The 17920-nt window shown below is 35.5% G+C and overlaps 7 protein-coding genes across 7 annotated transcripts; 1 reads left to right on the top strand and 6 right to left on the bottom strand.

Annotated features, from left to right (window-relative positions):
- Positions 1 to 100: 100 nt before the first annotated feature.
- MONOS_6445 (uncharacterized protein) lies at positions 101 to 967 on the bottom strand (the record flags this gene model as incomplete). Its single annotated transcript, XM_067876681.1, has 1 exon — positions 101 to 967. One exon carries the CDS (start codon positions 965 to 967, stop codon positions 101 to 103), a length of 867 nt encoding a protein of 288 aa, XP_067726172.1.
- A 400-nt stretch (positions 968 to 1367) lies between these two features.
- MONOS_6444 (uncharacterized protein) lies at positions 1368 to 2477 on the bottom strand (the record flags this gene model as incomplete). Its single annotated transcript, XM_067876680.1, has 3 exons — positions 1368 to 1869; positions 1914 to 2286; positions 2336 to 2477. The coding sequence occupies 3 exons, from the start codon at positions 2475 to 2477 to the stop codon at positions 1368 to 1370; spliced, it is 1017 nt and encodes a 338-aa protein (XP_067726171.1).
- Positions 2478 to 2540: 63 nt separating this feature from the next.
- Positions 2541 to 3031, bottom strand: MONOS_6443 (uncharacterized protein; the record flags this gene model as incomplete). Its single annotated transcript, XM_067876679.1, has 2 exons — positions 2541 to 2716; positions 2833 to 3031. 2 exons carry the CDS (start codon positions 3029 to 3031, stop codon positions 2541 to 2543), a joined length of 375 nt encoding a protein of 124 aa, XP_067726170.1.
- Positions 3032 to 3155: 124 nt separating this feature from the next.
- On the bottom strand, positions 3156 to 3762 carry MONOS_6442 (uncharacterized protein; the record flags this gene model as incomplete). The annotated part of the gene is made up of 2 exons (XM_067876678.1): positions 3156 to 3419; positions 3730 to 3762. The coding sequence occupies 2 exons, from the start codon at positions 3760 to 3762 to the stop codon at positions 3156 to 3158; spliced, it is 297 nt and encodes a 98-aa protein (XP_067726169.1).
- A 954-nt stretch (positions 3763 to 4716) lies between these two features.
- MONOS_6441 (putative DDE superfamily endonuclease) lies at positions 4717 to 5784 on the bottom strand (the record flags this gene model as incomplete). Its single annotated transcript, XM_067876677.1, has 1 exon — positions 4717 to 5784. One exon carries the CDS (start codon positions 5782 to 5784, stop codon positions 4717 to 4719), a length of 1068 nt encoding a protein of 355 aa, XP_067726168.1.
- Positions 5785 to 12455: 6671 nt separating this feature from the next.
- On the bottom strand, positions 12456 to 13442 carry MONOS_6440 (uncharacterized protein; the record flags this gene model as incomplete). The annotated part of the gene is made up of 1 exon (XM_067876676.1): positions 12456 to 13442. The coding sequence occupies one exon, from the start codon at positions 13440 to 13442 to the stop codon at positions 12456 to 12458; it is 987 nt and encodes a 328-aa protein (XP_067726167.1).
- Positions 13443 to 17031: 3589 nt separating this feature from the next.
- MONOS_6439 (uncharacterized protein) lies at positions 17032 to 17406 on the top strand (the record flags this gene model as incomplete). Its single annotated transcript, XM_067876674.1, has 1 exon — positions 17032 to 17406. One exon carries the CDS (start codon positions 17032 to 17034, stop codon positions 17404 to 17406), a length of 375 nt encoding a protein of 124 aa, XP_067726166.1.
- Between the last annotated feature and the right edge of the window lie 514 nt (positions 17407 to 17920).

The raw sequence follows: 17920 nt of genomic DNA, 5'->3' as shown, positions 1-17920 counted from the left end.
AAAAGCAGAGCAAGGAGGACAGTGGCAGGTGAAGATGAAAGAGCATCCCTTTAAAAAATGAGAAAGAATTCGAGAAAGTTGACTTCGCATCGTTAAATTCTTAGGAATTATTCCAGATGGCTGGGAGAAAAGAAAAAGAAGAAGATGTTCGTTGACAACGCTGAAGTGGGAGAGAATGAGTCGAAGGAAAAGGGAGGAAAACTGAGGATAAAGAATTTATTGATGTGAATGACGGAGAAGAGGGAGAAGGAGAGGGAGATTGCGAAAGATATGAGAGAGGAGATTGTGAGGAGGTTACGCTTGTCTGCAGCTGATGTGGAAGAATAGTTGAGAATTGGTCTATCTTAATCTGAAAGGAAAGTTCTTCTTCTCCTCCTCTTGCTGTTCCTGATGCATTCATCTCATTGATAACAGAAGTAGTTTCAGCTCCATCAGCTGGAGCGTTTGAAGATCCACTCAGTTCCTGTGGATTTGTTGTCATATTCGATTCAATAGAATATACCAATGAAGTTGACTGAGACTCTAATGTTCGCTGAACAGCAGAAGAAGATAAAACAGAAGAGGAATGTGTGTCTTGTTGTGAGGATGTAGCACCAACAACCTTCAATTGCTGAATAAGAGAGGCAGAAATGAACATCGAAGGAGAAGAAGAAGGTTTCTGGTCATGGTGTGTCTCGAGAATGGCTGATATTTCGTGGAACAAGTTCTTCTTCACCATTAGCTTGCGAAGAGCGGTGACAATAGCGGTGACAATAGCTGTGAGTGCAGCCCGCGTTACCAGCAGACGAAGCAGCGGGAGATTGGACGAGGTGGCAGAAGGGCTAATGGGCTGCGTGGAGAATGAGATGATGGAAGGTGTTGTGCTGAAGGATAGCACGGACTGAGAATCAGAAAAAGAAGTGACGCAGGATGTGAATAGAGAAGGGATTGAGAACACGAAAGATGAGGTGAAAGATACTGAAAACATCTTTGAAGGCAAAGTGATTACGATTGGAGTGAGAAGATGAGAAAGATGGAGAGGACACACGTTGACAAGAAGCGCTCATGAAAACTTGAGAGAAGAAGGCAGAATCGAATATTGCTCTTCTTTATGTGGCTATTCAACGCGCAGCGGAGCAACATTGTGTGTGTTGAATCTGTCAGTTCGAATAGAGTTTCTCCGATGGATGTGACGCATGTTATTCTCGGCGGAGAAACAAAAAATGCATTTTCGGTTGCAGACTGCAATATTAACTTGTCTTTGATTAAGACAGACGAAGCAAACAGAAACGGGTCTACAAATAATCGTGTTGACGGCAAATGTTTTATTGTCAATTGTGTTAAAAGAGAAGCCATTATCATTCTTTCTATTGATCTTGTTCTGCACATCAGGAACAATGCTTCAAAATTCCCATTTCTTCACAGAACAGCTCAGCTGTGTCTCTTGCCTCGTCCCCTCCTTCCACAGCTGCCCTTCCTTCTCCTCTCCACAAACTCATTAACTTTCTCATATTCATAATCATTTGTGCATCTCTCACTGCATCTTCTCTCCTCAAACTGAACAGCCTCATTCCACACAGCAGGGTAACAAACGAGTTCGCATCATTCTCCAATGTTCCCCCTGTTACACCGGCGTGAGATGATGGAATCGTAATGGGTTTCGGAAGCTGAGGAGATCCAAATTTGCTGAAAATATGGAACAGCGCCTCTTCGAGTGAATAAAGCAAAGCAGCGACTTCTTTTTGCCCTATCTGCTGCATCGACCACACAAACAGCGTCTCCAGCCCTGTATTCTGTCTGCACTTCCTCCAAAACACAGAATTGTTCCCAAAGTCATCCACTCCTTCTCCTCCTCCTCCTCCTCCATCTTCTCCATTTGCATTGGCATGCCTGTCTGGCTAGTCAAACTCTCTCATGAAGTAGCCGTCGCAAACCTGTTTACCGCAGCTGCTCTGAGATGTGCCTGCAATTCTCTGCCGAGTTCTGTTCTGATGGAAGACAAGGCAAGATGCCTTCGTGGCACAAAAACAGCAACGAAAACTGTGGTTGCTGTGTTTTCTGAGTCAACTGCATTCTCACCTTCTTCTTTCTCTCCATTTTCCTTTGTTGGCTTGGCTGAAGGTAAGGACAGCGGTTGAGAAGTCTGACTGAGCTCTCCACTAGTGATGGTTGAGGTGGGTGAGAAAGTGACATGCGACTTCTTCTGATTACTCTTTAGGGATTCCGATAAAAGCGTCTTTCGCTGCTTGCTAGAGAAGAGCAGGGCAAGGAGTGTATTTGGGTCTTCTTTTCTTTCTGCTGCCTTGCCTGTTTTTATAGGCATTTGATGTGTCAGCAGATCGTGCTATATCCAAACAATCTACATCATTACTATCGTCACTACAATCGCTATCTTCACTGTCTTTGTCTTCGCTGTCTTCTTTTGCTTCTTCAGTGTCAGCTGCACCTTCTCCGCTTGTTCTCTCTCTCCCCTCATCATTCTGTTTCAAATAGAACATGTTCTTTTCTTTCCCTTTCTACCACATCTTTCTTTTTGGTGTCTTTGCCTTGATTTCCTCTTCCTAAACAAGATTTGAAGGCAGCAGAAGGAAGACTGGCTTCATTGTTTGGATGATCTTTCCATGTATCTGCTTCAGAGTGTTCTTCTTCATCTTCGTAAGTGCCTCCTTCTTCTGCCTCTCTTTCATCTCAGCTGTTACAAATGTTGTTTCGACCGAGCTGTTTTCTCTCATTTTTGCTGAGTTGAATGTGGATGAGGTGTCATATTCAAAAACAGATCTGTGCTTTTTCTGTGTCTGCCGTCTGGCCTGTGTGCTTGTCAAAAATATCTTTGCACTGAGAATCCTGTCTAACTCCACGTCTTCTTCTTCTCCTCTTTCTCCTTATCATCCACTTCCTCATCATAGCCATTCCCATCAGTGTTTCTTTCAATTCTTCCACTCATCTCACTCGTGTCTGATTCAGATGAGTCAAATGTGATGCTGTCATCTGCCACACCCAGCAGCTCCAGCTCTCTCGAAAGCAGCTCACTCGGCACATCATATGAACTCATCGTCGGACTTGTCTTTGATCGGAATGCTTTTTCTTTCGCTTTTCCTTTCGATTTCACGCTCGCTTATCCACTCCGCTTTTCACCTTTTTCCCTGCAATGCTCCTATTCATCTGGAAGAAGCTCATCAAACACAGAAATTATTCTTCCCTTCTTTTTCTCCTTTCTCCTTTCCTTTCTCCTCTAACTCTCCAACGCAGCAGCAGCTGACTCCAAACACCTCGAATTCTGCGCTGTCGCATTTGCATTTGCACCTCCTTCGCTCTCCTTCCCCTGCTGGCTCAACCTCATCGCAGTCATCATCCGCTTCCTCTTCATCTTCGGCGGCCTTCCTCTTGGAATAGCCAGCTGCACTTGATCCATCACCACACGTAATAGCTTCTTCTTCTTCCTGCAATTATTATTATTATTATTATTTATGTTATTTCCACTTCCTCCCATCTTGTTTGTCAGCCCCAGCACTTCTGATTTAAACTCTGGTGGAGCTATCCTTGAGCCTGTATGTGCTTTTTTTTACAGATCGTCCGCTTGAAGGCAGCAAGCGCTTTTCTCCCTCTGCTTCGTTTGAGTGCTATTCCGAATGCAGTTGATGGCATGCTCAGCAGTGAAACAGAAGAAGAAGAGGATGAAGAATTCTTTGTCTGAGTACTTGAAATCGGACATGAGGAAGCTGGAAAACCAGCATTTGACAAAGCACAAACAGAAGAAGCCGAAGAAGCATGTTTCTGCAACATATTTTTCCCTTTGAGCAACTTCCATGTGCGTGTTTTTGTACTCGCCCTGCGCGAAAGCTTTATTTGATGCGAGAATTCATTTTGGGCGTGTGTTGAGGCTGCTGCTCTGACTGATTTTTCATGCGGTTCTGTTTTGTTTGTCACAAAAGAAGTTGAATAAGACTGATGATTAAGAAAAATTGTATTTCCTTCTTCCACTTTTTTGTAATTTTATTGTGCTTCGCTTGATTTGTTTAGATCATTTAGTGAGTTGTTAGCATAGTTATTTTCATTCCTATTTTTATTTCCCTCTTTCTTCTCTTGCCTTTCTCGCTGCCAGAATGGATGAAATAAAATAACAAGCTTAGCATTTCCATTAAACAGCTCTCCGAAAAGGCGAATATAAATTCAAGCATTTCATTGAAAAATTTGGATGTTTCTCCTCATTTCTCTGCAACTCAAACACCGAGCAGCAAGGCGCTTTCCTCAAGTGAAAAGTGATGTGAAATAAAAAAACTTCCCTTCTTTCCAAGGATTACAAAAAAAAAAAAAACAGGAGTGAAAGATTACAAAAAATAGATTAAATAATTAATTATTGAGTAAATGTCTGAAGGACAAATAACGTTAAACCTGTTTTGATGTATTAACAAACGGAAAACAACAAAATTCAACTATGACTTCAGTTGAGAAAGAGCGACAGAATTTCCACAAAGAAAATCAAAAGAAATATTCAAAATTTAATAATAGAATCTTTGGCAAATTAAGAAAAATTTCGAAAATAAAGTATCAACACGAAATTTCAAATCTTTTTCTTCATTATAATCCCATTTCTAATTTCGATTTTTTTGTTGATCTGTAATTTGCAGATACTAATATTAGTTACATTGCGATAATATAAATAAGATCATCTTTTTATTGGCACTTTTTTCTTTAATGACACCAAAATTTTTTGAGATGAAAAAATTTAAAAACACATCAAAAAAATACAAAACTCGAATCAATTACTCTTCTCACTTTTCTTTTTCCATTTTCACGTTCAAAGGGGTCAAATTCATCGCTTGTTTCATCGTCATCATTCTTAATTTTTCTGAATTTCCTTTTCAATTTTTTCTCCAAAGGCAATTCTTCTTCTTCAATTTCCTTTTCTTTTTCTTCAATTTCTTCAATTTCCTTTTCTTTTTCTTCAATTTCTTCAATTTCCTTTTCTTTTTCTTCAATTTCTTCAATTTCCTTTTCTTTTTCTTCAATTTCTTCAATTTTCATCTTGTGCTTTTCATTATATTCATCCCATTCATCAAGAAGTTTTTCTTTTGTTATTTCTTTTCCGAAGAAGTCGAAACAATGTGAATGAGAAGGAATGGAGTGTTGAGAAGATTGAGGAAGCTTCATTAGCACAGATCCAGATCCATTGCTGAGGACTCCGTTGTTAATGAAGGCTTTTTTGATCACCGATGGGGTGAATGCTGTGTGAAGGGCTTGTGGCAACACATCTGCAACAGCTGTTCTTTTTGAAGATGAGGAGGTGGATGATGAGGAGCTGTTATTGTTTAAAAGCTCCATCTTCAACACTGCAAATACTCCTCTGTCCAGCGGCTGCGATCTGTGTGTTGTATGTGGAACGAAGGTGACGACATCAATTTCGGCTTCCTTGAACTGTCTCCATATAGTTGGATCCGCCCGCGATGAGTGTGAATCCAAGAGAAGAAGGCAACGATGAGATTCTTTAAGAATTCGCTTTCTTCTGTCAATGATAGCTGGCAGCAGGAATGTTAAGGCGTATTTTTTGAATGCTGTTTTGTCCATCCAGCCGTTTGTGTTTGGCCAAATGTCAAGCGATGGCGCTAACAGTGTTGTCAGTTCTTTCGGAAGATTTGCACTCGGCCACAGCACGATAGACGGAAGCGAGAAGCTATCAGCAGCGATTCCAGCAACGAGAGTAGCATTCGGCATCCTTTCGGCAGTCTTTTTGAACACAGCTTGTTCATCCTGCAGGATGAACAACAACACCACGTGTAGAAATTGGAATGCGAAGCGAAGATTCATCGATATTGAAGATTAATTCCTTTGGATATTTATATTTATTATAATCGTGCAATGATTGTGATTTGGAGAACCACGACCGAAGGACTTTCTGACAAGATGCTGCTAGTCTGTTGATATCTACTTGCTTTGGCAGCGAGGACTTCAGTTCCGGATGTCTCTGTATGAAGGCGTAAACTGTCTTTAAAGTTACTGTCTTTTTTATTTTTTCTTCATCTTTTCTTTTTCTTCTTCACTATCGTTTATTATATTTTCCATCTAAATACAAATAAATATACAATTCAAATGTCGATTGCAAACCAGATCGAACGCTTTTCATAAAGTGAGGTTTGTCCCAGATCGAGATTCTATTGCAACTTCTTCCAAGAATTTCTTTTCTTTTTCGCCTCTAATAATTGGTGGGTGCCAAACTTTTTCTATCGACCTGCCGTTTTTTATAGCTTTCACAGCGTATTCCAAAGTATTTTTTGCTGATTCCGCCGTATTTGACTCCATCGACCAGCCTGACGATATTGTCATTGACAATGTGTGCAATCCTTTCCAATCTTGAACTATGTTTACTGTTATGGAATGTAGACATTGCTTCCTTCACCCGCTTCTGCGCTGCTTCAGCTTTCTTTTTCACTAGTAATTTCATTTATATATTATGGGCAATGATTATTAATATATTTTTTAATTTATTAATTCTCATTAAAGAATTTTTAATTAATATTTTAATTTTTGAATGAATTAGAAATATTTACAAACCTATGTGCAGTCCAATTTCTCATGAAAGCTCAATGGAAGGACTTGAACTCCCCTCATTTCACTCATTGGAAATTGGATTTCTTTCTATATTCAAATATAAGAACACTTGACAGTTGTACATACACCAAAAATATTTTTTAAAATATCGTTTGTGGGTCAGATTAATTTTTATTTAAAAAAAGTTCCAATAAAAAGATGACCCTATAAAATTGAGGTGTTTTTTAAGGTCAATAACGATTTCTGCAAATATCCACGTTATAAAAATACTCAATTGATCATTGAGATCTTTTTTGAAGCAAAAGATTTTTTATTGATCTGTTTGAAAAGATTCATGATGAATTTTTTGAGGTAGTTGGTAGACCTGTGCAACACGACATACAAATTTTTCACTCTGTCGGTCACCAAAAAAAAAAAAAAAAAAAAAAAAAAAAATTATTTATTAATTTATTAATTACGGAAATATTTCTTATTATTGATGAGAAAACCTTTTCGGTTGAAATTAATAATTCAACGAATGATCAGTTAATCTGCAATTGTTATTTAAGAATGACAATTGATCATTCAACCCCAAATGACAAAATGATATGATAAAAACAATAATTTCTTTGAAAAATCTTGTTTATTGGTCAAAATTTAAAAGAATGATGTGAATAGTGATAATTCATCAAAAATTCTAATTATCATTTTTAGCAGCTTTCTTTAATCCAAACAACTTGAACGCAGTGTAAATAATTTTTTATTCCATTGCTCACTTGCCACTTTTATCCTGAAAAAATACAGGAGATGAACAACACAAAAAAATTGAAAGGTTTGCATTTTATGTCCAACTTGAATTATTGTTTATTGCATTTTTTGGTTTGTTCTTTTTATTTGTTGTGTTATTTTCTGAACTGGGTCATAACAATGAAATTGATCAAAAACTACATATCAAGAAAATTAAAGGGATGATTGATTTAAAGTGTGAAGAAGAATAAGGACATGTATTCACATCGGAACTGTTCGGTAAAATACACAAAATGGTTGAAGAAGAGAAAATAACCTTGAAAAATGCCATTGAATTTTCGAAGTTTATGGGATATTTAAAACTGCTAAAAAAACATTCTCCTCCATTTGATGAGTTCACATTTTGCAAACCAATAAAGGAGATGATTATTAATGAAAATGAGAAGAAAGAAGAAAAGGATGAAAGGCATTTAGCCGATCTTTGTATGTATTAAAAATGCTAAGTTACAACCTCCCACCAGAATTTTTGTCGATTTGCATTCCTTGTCTTCAAAAAGCAGTATGGAACAAAGAGGAAAACGAAAAAACACAAACAGAAGTGGAAATGGCTTTATTGGCTTTGAGTGCAACTGAATATTGTGTATGAACATTTCAATTTGCTTTTTGACATTTTTGCATATTTTTCTGATTTTTATAGAAAACTGTGCAAGAACTATATCTGGAAGGGATTAAGAAAATCATCGAGCATCACGAAAGGTATCTTAAGCTCGCGAGATTTGGCTTCTTGTTTGCGTGAGATTTCTTGATTAGCCACTTGATCAGCGATGAAAACAAGGGAAGGGGGATTGCGAATGAGCTGCATTTTTGGAGAGAAGCAAGGAAAGAATCTGAAAAGTTAAGAAAAAACGTGGTTTGAAAAAAAAAGAAGAAAAGAAACGAAAGAAGATGTTTCTTTTTAAAAGGCTCATAACGTTTAAATCTTATTTTCTCCGTTGCAAGTTGTGGAACGATGAATTTATGGTACATCAATGGCATTGTTCAGGCATTTCTAATCGCAAAGAATAATCACATAGAAATTTACGTTCCGAACATTTATTCATAAAGAGAAGCTGTGATATACAGAGCTGTGAATGTCTATCGCTTGATGAAAAAGGGAGAAATTGATATTTCTTTGGAGGAACATTATCAGCCTATGTTGAATGATGATGCTTCATTGGATAGCTGGGATTTTTTATGAAGTTTGCAAGGAAATGAAACAAAAGAAGAAAAAAGAAATAGAAGAAATGAAAAGAAAAAAAACAAAAAGATAAGTTTTCGAAAAAATGGAAGAAGAAGGATATGAAGATATGATCACATATTTTAATGAAATTTTTGATTATCTGAATAGACGGTATTATCTTGTGCTATATTTGAATGTTAAGATAATTTCGTGAATGTTTTACAAACTCTTTTCATTTGATGTTGTTGCAATAAAAAGTTATATCATTCCTTTAATAATCGTTTGAGAAAATGGTAATAAAAAAAAATGATAAAAGGGTTCTATGAGATTCATTTCTTTTATTTAAAAAAAATGAAGTGAAATTTCAATACCTTTTCAAAGAGAATAGAAAATATGATTAATATTGTAATTTCAATTTGTTTTTCCGCCTTTAGAAAGCTTTTTTAAAATGAATCATCATGAATAATGCATTCTTTCTTACGCCTATTCCTATTAAGATTTCATTTAATTCCGCTCCCCTTTCCTCTGCTCTTTTCGATTGTTTTTTCTTTCTTTCACCATATCCCTCAATTTTCATGGAATCTTCGTGCTTTTCATATTTCACTTGGATGGAGAGCGATCAAGAAAGATAACAGATTCCCAAATATGAAGTGAAAAAAAATATCGAAAATCTTGTGAATAAGGAAACAGGGTCCAAGAATTTTGGACATTCAAATGAATGATTCATCGATATAACAATTTATCGGTGGTCACAAAAATAAAAACATAGTACGTTAAAGACCAACGCAACAACAGCATTATTATGCAAACTTCATGGACGATCCAAATTCAATGAAATAAATCCGAGAATCGCTTCATGGTTTGTGTCATTAACTCAAAGAATTGATTCTGTTTGCACGAATTAATTTAATCCCTTTTGAAGATAATATCCACATGCTTTGCCCATCATAAGATATTCATATTTTCTCAATCTGGATAAGGTGGCTCATTTATCTTTCTTTTTTACAAATCCACATTCATCTGTGATTTTGTTGTGATTCTGAGCGAGCAATTGAAGCATTCAAAAGTCATATTTCATGTATATTTATTTTATTTCATACAGACAATGTAATTTTCATCACATGGAGCTATATTCAAAGCAAGAAAATAAAACAGTAAATGAAAAAATAGATAAAAAATGAACATGCCTTTAACCAACAGCTTGTCAAAATCAAAACTGCACTACTATTTGTATTCAACTTCACCTTTTTGTGAGAATATGTTTGATTTTTTCTCCAAAATAATGAAGGTTCAATAAAAATAAAATGAAAAGTTATGGTCGTTTCATACCAAAATCTTAAATCCAAAGTATTTCGGTTGTCTCACTGAATGATAAACATTTCTGTTCATTTTCTAACCTGTTGATTTCATTGACAAAACGTAATGTCAGTGACAGAAGTGACTGCCAGTGGCTTATTTTATTCCAAGTATCACAGATCTTGTCAGTGAAAAAAATATTTTGGATAATTTGATGAATTAATTTTTCAAAAAATAAATGCAAAAAATCAATAATATTTCTTTGTCAAATTTTTTATCTTGTTTGACAAAGAAAAAAACACAATGGATTTTTTTATTTTTTTATTTTTTTTTTTTTTTGACTTTCTTTATAATTTTCTTTTTTTTTTCTTTATTTTTTGTTGAGACAGATATGTCATGCCATATTTCACAATAAATTAAAATTTTTGTTAGAATATGTGACATTTTGTCTCGACCTCTTTGACGTGACAATAGAAAATTGAAATAATGATAAAATGATTGACAAGATATTTATGATTTGTCAAAAAGGGTTATTTATAATGATTTCACAATTCTTAATTACTATAATAATTAATTTTAAATCAGTATAAAACAATTCTCATTATTTTGAAAAAATCGAATTTTTAATAAATATGATCAGGTTCCCAACATGTTTTTTTTAACAAAAAATGTCAGTTGAGGAATTTTTTTGTCACAATTTGTCATTTACAGTCAGTCACAGTCACTGACAAAAGAGAATTAGACAGATATTTTCGATTCTATGAACAAGTCTTTTGTAAAGTACTTTATTAAGTATTTAAAAGTTTCAGCAATCATTTGTATTACTTTGTTTTAATTTGATTTTATAAAAATATTTTTTTAATTTTTTTAATTTTTTTACTTTTTTTTAAAATGACGGACGAGACTTCAAGTGATTTGTCAGGTCACAGAGGTATGTTTTTGTCAATTATTAGAAAGTAAAAATGTTTTATTAAATTTATATTTCTATTCGAAAAAATTCCAAAAAATGAAATTTCACCAAAATTTTATGGTTGTGATCAGGGAAAAATTGTCCTGTCGGTCACCTGTGTCAGTTACTGGCAAAAATTGCCACTTGTCGCGCAGGTCTAGTAGTTGGTTTTCTATATATGATCTTGCGATATGGAAGAAATAAAAATGATTTCAAGGAGAAAAATGCTTGTATATTCGAATTTGAGTTTTTATAGAATAGGAAAAAATTTCAGTGAAATGAAAAAAAAATACGGTCAAAAAAATAACAATCGTTCATAAACCAAAATGACATGAAAAACAAAAAGAACTTCCTGATATCAATCATAATAAAATTGAAAACTGTTAGAAATTTTCAAATCAGATTCAATAACATTCAAAAAAACATAATTCTATCATATAATCATAAAAACATTCACCAAATATCAACTAAATGTCAACAATTTTGAACAATAAAAAATATAAGAAAAATCAATACTATTTCAACAAATTCATGGTATCAAAGACAATTCCAAACAAAAAAGAATACTTAAATAAAAAGTTCAAAAACAAACTTGTCTATTTTCCCTCTGTTTTCCATCCACTCTTCCCTTTCTAATATTTCTCTAACTTTGACTCAAAAAAATCAAATCCAACAAAGAAAAAAAACAGACACAATGATAAGACAACATTTCACACTCTCAACAACTCTCCCTTCCAAAAACCTCACTCAAAGATCAATGAATTCCTTCACAACTCTCTCTATTAATGAATCTCGATAAATACAATAATTGTAGGGACAAAAACCAATTTAATTATAGGGACAATATAGGGACAAAAAGCACAAGAAAACAATCGGATTCGAACTATTGTGCAACTGGGAGGCTGTTCGTCGTATCCAGGTCCGGATAAAGCAGCCCGAAGGCTGCAATATCAAATACGAACAGTCATGTCCAGCACCCTTCCGATAGAGTGCCAGCTAAGCATACACAACAACTAGTTTCTTAAAAAGGGACACCATTAATACAATTTCGAGATTCAAAAATAGAAGAAGAGTCAAGAAGAAGCTCAAATCTCCTTGAAAGAAGATCTTGAGAAGATTGAGAAAGAAGAGAAGAGTTAGATGATGTGATATCAGAGTGAAATGACTTTCTTGATCTTTTGATTTTTTCTTTCATTGTTGAAGATTCGAGGGCAACCAGAGAGCGTTGAGGAAGATATCCAACAGCTGAAGCGCAGACAAATGAGCCCTTGCGCTCAAAATATAAGTTGTCTTTCATGTGAGGGACTGACAGTGATGGCCATGAGATTTGTTGAGATGGTACATATTCTTCAAAGTACCTCTCATGTACACACTCCTTGATAGATGTTGAAGATGATGAAGAGTTTGATGATGATGTTGAGAAAATGTTTGATTGAGAAGTTGAAGAAGCAGATGTTGAAGTGTTCATATTGTTTTCGAAGAAGTTGATCAAGTCATGAAGTGTGGTGATGTGTTCAGTTGATAGGTTGTTGTTGATTGTGTTCACAAACGCACTAAATTTACCATCGCAAATATTTTTTCCATGGTGCTCAGCGAAGAAGTTGAGTTGAGTATTTTTCTTTTTAAGAAGTTTTGATTGTTTTGAAAGAATGAAATGAAGAAGGAAGCGATTTCGGTTGTGTGGACCAAAATCGCAGAAGAACTTAAAAGTGTGAGTGTCTGAGAAGAAGTGTCTTTTGATCATAGATTCCAGCACTCAATAACAAATCTGTGATCATTTGAAAGGCAGTCGGAGAAGAAGTTGAATGTTCGTTTAATTTGTTGATTATTTATTTTTTGAAGTGAGATGATTGTGAATTGAGATACTTGTTGATAGTTGAAGAATTCCTGTTGAAGTTGGTTCTTTCTGATAGGGAGTTTCCACTTCTCTTTGAAGTCGAAAACGAAGACTGCTTCTCCCTCTTTAAGATTATCAACAGTTGATTGATAATGTTTTCGTTGCATTTCTGCAACAAGACGATGTTGTCGAAGAAGTTTCAGAGTGTGAAACTCGGCAGAAGTAAGTCCATTTTTGTTTTGAGAAGATTTGAGTTTGTTCTCCAAATAGTTCAACTTTTCACACATTCCACACAGATCAGTTCGTCTTTTCGCTTTGGAAAAGTTTGTTGTCAGCTTGTAGAAATGGGATAGAGAAACTTTGACTTTCGTTTCTTCTGAAAACTCTTTCCATAATTTTGTCTTGGGCTTGAAGATTAATCTTTTTTCATTGGGAGAAAAGATGCCCGTTTTCTTTCTTTTTTCTTTCAGTGCTTCCAATCCATAACTTGTTGAAATTGACGAAGAAAGTGGAGGAATGAAAGTTGAACGATGAGGTGGAGTGATGAATGGAGACGATGATGATGATGTTGTTGTTGTTGATGAGTTATTAAAAGTATTTGAACTTGATGTTTCTGAAGAAGACGATGAACCACCAAATTGAAGAGTTGAGAATGTTGGCTTTGCTTTTTCTTTGGTGTAGAATGAGAGTGATGGAGTGTAACCTTGTGCGTAAAGATCTTTCCATGACGAACTCCAATTTTCGATGTTCAGTTTTGTAACATCAGCGTCATTACAGATATTCCACAATGCTTCACTTCCTGCCTTCCTTTTCACAACTGCAATGTAATGTACATTCTGTAGATCTAGACACTTGTATAATATTTGTCCAATAAGATGATAAATGACCATTTCCAGATTATTATTTTGGAGATGTTGAACGTTTTCTGTTGAAAACCCTTTGCAGAAAGTGCGCTGGTTAACACGATCTGTTTCCATTAGTAATGTTCTTGAAGGAGCAGAACAAGCAGCATCAGTGCATTCATGACAGAGGGCAAGCACCTCTGGAAATGCAGCCATTTCCTCCCATCTCGCAGCACAGCATTTTTCCTTGCAGTCATCACAATAGACACTATTCTTTCCTTCCAAAACTTCAGTTGCAAAGAGAGAAGATAATCCATTATAAGGAGAAGAAGAATTGATTACGACACTGTTGCAAACTTCGTTGAAACGTGGAAAAAATTTTTGGCATTTTTGGTATTTGAAATGAGTGATAAAAACAGGATTGAATGTGTCCTTGTTAATCAACTCATCTTTTTAAAGAAGTTGGTGAAGATTGTCAAATGCCTCAGTAACATTCTGTTGCTGTCTGCTTCCAAATCCACAAAAGTCTTCCCATTTGTTGATCAGTGATGGGACCCACGAACGCACTGCCATTCCATCTCTTGCCGATTGATTACAAACATTTATAACACCTGAAGATGTATTCTTCAAAGATGTTTGTTTGTTGAATAAAGATGGTCTTTGAATTGTTATAGAAGAGAAGCATTGAAGAAGAGAAGCCAAAGAGAAAGTGTTGACTATATTGATTAATCCTTTTGTTGATGCTGATAATGAAGTGTTTGAAGATATGATTTCTGAAGAGGTCGATGAAGAAGGAGAAGAACTTGAATGAAGAAAATTTGTTGGATTGTTATTTATTGTGATTTGTGTGGTATTTTCATGATGAGAAATAATACTCTCATCGGTTGGTGTGTTATGTTGAGATGAATAAGTGTTGTTCTCTTTTGAAAATGATGAAAAGAGAGTTTGAAAGACTTGAGGTGGAATTAATGTGGGTGAGATGGAATATTCAATTAATTGATCACTAACCCACACATCATCGTTGAAAAAGGAAGTTGAAAATTTTTCAATCGAAGATGAATTTGAATTTTTTTTCTGTTTTTTTGCGAAAGATGAGAAAGATGAGGAAGATGAGGAAAAAGTGGAAGTGGATGACGATTGTTTTGTTTTGAAGAATTTGTGAATTGGAATGGGTGAAGGAGATGAATGACGTTTTTGATGTGATTTATTTGTTTTTCTTTTTGTTTAACCCCTTTCTCTCCTTATTGGAGTGTTGATTGGAGCATCAACAGCTTGAGAAGGAGAAGAATTTGAAGAAGAAGAATTTTTTTCTGAAACGACATTTGATTTTTTATTTTGTTGAAATGATGTTGAAGATAAAGAAGATTGTTTTTTATTTGTAGAAGAGTTTTCTGTAATAATTTCATCTTCCCACGCTGCTTCTTCAATAAATCTTGCGTAATCTAACTCAGCTCGCTGCTTTTTCTTTGCTAACAGAAGTGAAGTGGAGGCTTAGGTGGAATGGGCCAACATCCAGTTGTTTCCCTTTTCCCAATCCTGTTCATTCAAACCTAAATAAACAGAGAAAATTATTCAAAAAAATATGAACAAATACAAACCATTTTTGCAAGAAGGAAGATGAGGTTTTTGAGGCTGGATGATAAAGCCTTGGTTTTTTTTCAGCGTTTGTTTGACATACATAAATTTCCCCTTTGTGACATCATATCCATAGTCCTGTAAATCGGATAATGATGTGTTGCGAGACAGCGCTTGAAGCATTGTTGTCTGAGTGTGCAACGGAGCGTTGTTGTACACCACAGACAGGTCTTCCAGCAGCTTTATGTGATATTCTGTTTCAAAAAAAATAAATAATAAACAAATCAAAAAGAAAAAGAAATAACAGAGAGTGAAAATAATATTTTCTACACAATACAAAAAAATAAAAAACCAAACCATTCAATGATTTCAGCAAATTGTTAATAACTGAAGATGATTGCCTGTTGTTGAAAAAGAGATAGACGAGCAATGAATCAACGTCATCTCCACCAATTCGTTTTATTTCATTCCATAAAACTCTGCATCGAGAATTAAGAGTTGATTGAGGTTTTGAAAAAGACATTTTTGTTGAAAAAGAATTTTATTTATGGTTTAATGATAATGAAAATATGAAAGCTGTTGTTCTATATTTTGAAATATTTTTCCTAATTCATAAAAATATTTTGGGCTTTGAATTGACCTCGAGAAAAATTGAAGAATCAAATATTCAAAGAACTTCCAAAAATTAATAATTCATATCTATAACTATCCTTCTTTAAATTCCCGAAAAGCCAAAACATACATGAATTTTATTACCTTTTTCACATCATCTGAATAAAACAATAACATTAAATATTTTAATTCTAATTCTATAAAAAATGAGAAAAATACTATAATAACAAAAAATAAGTATCACTGTCACAATTATTATTTCATTAAATACAGTGAAATTTTTGTGTTTATAAAAAAAAACGACGAAAGCAAAAATAGGATTTTTTTAAAACTATTTTTCTGGAAAATGATAAGTTTTTTCAAAATTTTCTTTTTTCTATAAAGACAAACAATAAACAATGAAAATTTATATCATCGATTGAAATTTAAGAATAAAGAATATTTATGAAAATGTGTCTTTAAAAATAATCATTCAGAAAATGTTCACTTTGATCTTATTGATAAATGAAAGATTTTAATTACTTGGAAATTTGCAGAAATCGTTTAAAAGCTTAGTAATCACTTCTTTATAACATTTTTATTATAAACAATCAAAAAATAATCATTTCTGCAAATTGCAGATCAACGAAAAAATCATAATTCGAAATAGGTTTATGGCAATATTAAAAAATTTGATTTATCTGAAAAGAAACTTTGTTTTTTGGTAAACAAAATTCAAATATGATTCATATCTTCTTTTATGCTTCTTCTTCCTCAACTTTTTCACTCCAAAATGTTCTTCATTTATGTCAAATAATTTGATGAATCTTTCATCATTTTTAACCTCCATTTCTTCTGCTTTTTCTTCTTTTTCTCCTTCTTTGCCTGCTTCTTCGTTCCTTTCTCTCAAAACACGCAATGCTGATTTGTCACCATCATCGTCTGCTTCTTCTCTTTCTGCTTTTCCTTCAATTGCTCTGCCTGTTCTGTCTAACCAACCACAAGGAGGATCCCTTTCAAAAAGATCGCACAAAAGAATAAAGATGCTATTCATCCCTGTGCTTTACACATTACGCACGTGTGTTGTTCTGTGTGAGATTGAAACAGACAAAGAGAAAAGAGAGTGATATTCGGACAAATCCAATGCTGATAGAGGAACAAACAATCCATAACAATCAGTGCATTCTTCTCCAACACCTTCAATGATGTCACAGAGTCGAGAAGAGAGCCAGGAACCAACGAAATGTGATGAATACAATCCAAGCTCAACGTAACTGCATTATGAGCAGCGACTGGATTGGGGATAATTCCATATGAAACTGTTGTGGATGTTTACATTCACAACACGGTAAAGGTGATTGCGTGAAAAGATCTTTCATTGAACCAGCTGAACTTCGAGTTGACCAACGAGCTTGCACCTGCTGATGAGACATTCAATCGCTACGATGGACTGCTCTACACAGAGGCTGGCATGCGCTTGCTGCAGAATCTGCTGCACCTGCCGTTCTATTTGGGTGCTGCTCCGCTGGGAAGCAAGGACACAGAGGTATTTGTGTGTGTACAGAACAATGGGAAACTTCCGCTTGACTGGCGAATACGCGATCCATCAGACTTTGATGTGAGGGCTGAGCATTGGGTGGAAGAGAGAGATCTGAGGAAGGGGATGATGCATCAGATGGGAGGGATGGGTCTGGGTGGAAATGGAGGCGGAGGTGCAAGTGGAGGAGAAGGAGGAAGAAATGATGATAATAACAATGGAGGAGACGGAAGTGGTGGAAAACCAGGAAAAGTCAAAGGAGTTAGAATGAGCGCCATTTCGATTGAGCCGCGTGAGGGACATCTTTAGACAAGAGAAGAATGCGTAGTGAGATTTTCGTGCAACCACCACAGCGAGGGAATGCACCAGGCATCGTTCATCTGGCAGCTGCTGGGTGGAGGGAAGCAAGTCGTTTTGGAGATTGCGTGCTAGACGCTGAGTCCAACTGATGCGCATGCTGTGTTTGAGATCTGGTGAGGAGCAGAGACGACGGCGAAGGACTTTCTGGAACAGATGCCCATCGGCGAGGTGGATGCACCAATGCAGTCGATTGTGCTGCGGAACGAAGGTGGGACAAGCGTTGACTACAGACTCGACCTGACTGATGTGGAGCGGCTGAATGCGTCGGCGTCTGATTTCTTTCTGTTTAAGTGTCCTTTCAAGAGAAGGATTGTGCGGGCGTATGGGAAGCAGACGATATACTGGAGCTTCAGTTCTCTGATGCAGAGGGGATATTTGGTGAGGATTCATTAAAAGTTGGGAAGCAGATACAGCTCAGTGAGTGTAATGAATGCGAATGTTGGAGAAGGATCAGAGGGGAAAG

The sequence above is a fragment of the Monocercomonoides exilis genome (assembly GCF_001643675.1).
Source record: "Monocercomonoides exilis strain PA203 chromosome Unknown scaffold26-1319188, whole genome shotgun sequence".
Lineage (NCBI taxonomy): Eukaryota > Preaxostyla > Oxymonadida > Polymastigidae > Monocercomonoides > Monocercomonoides exilis.
This window is presented reverse-complemented; position numbering and strand designations above follow the sequence as displayed.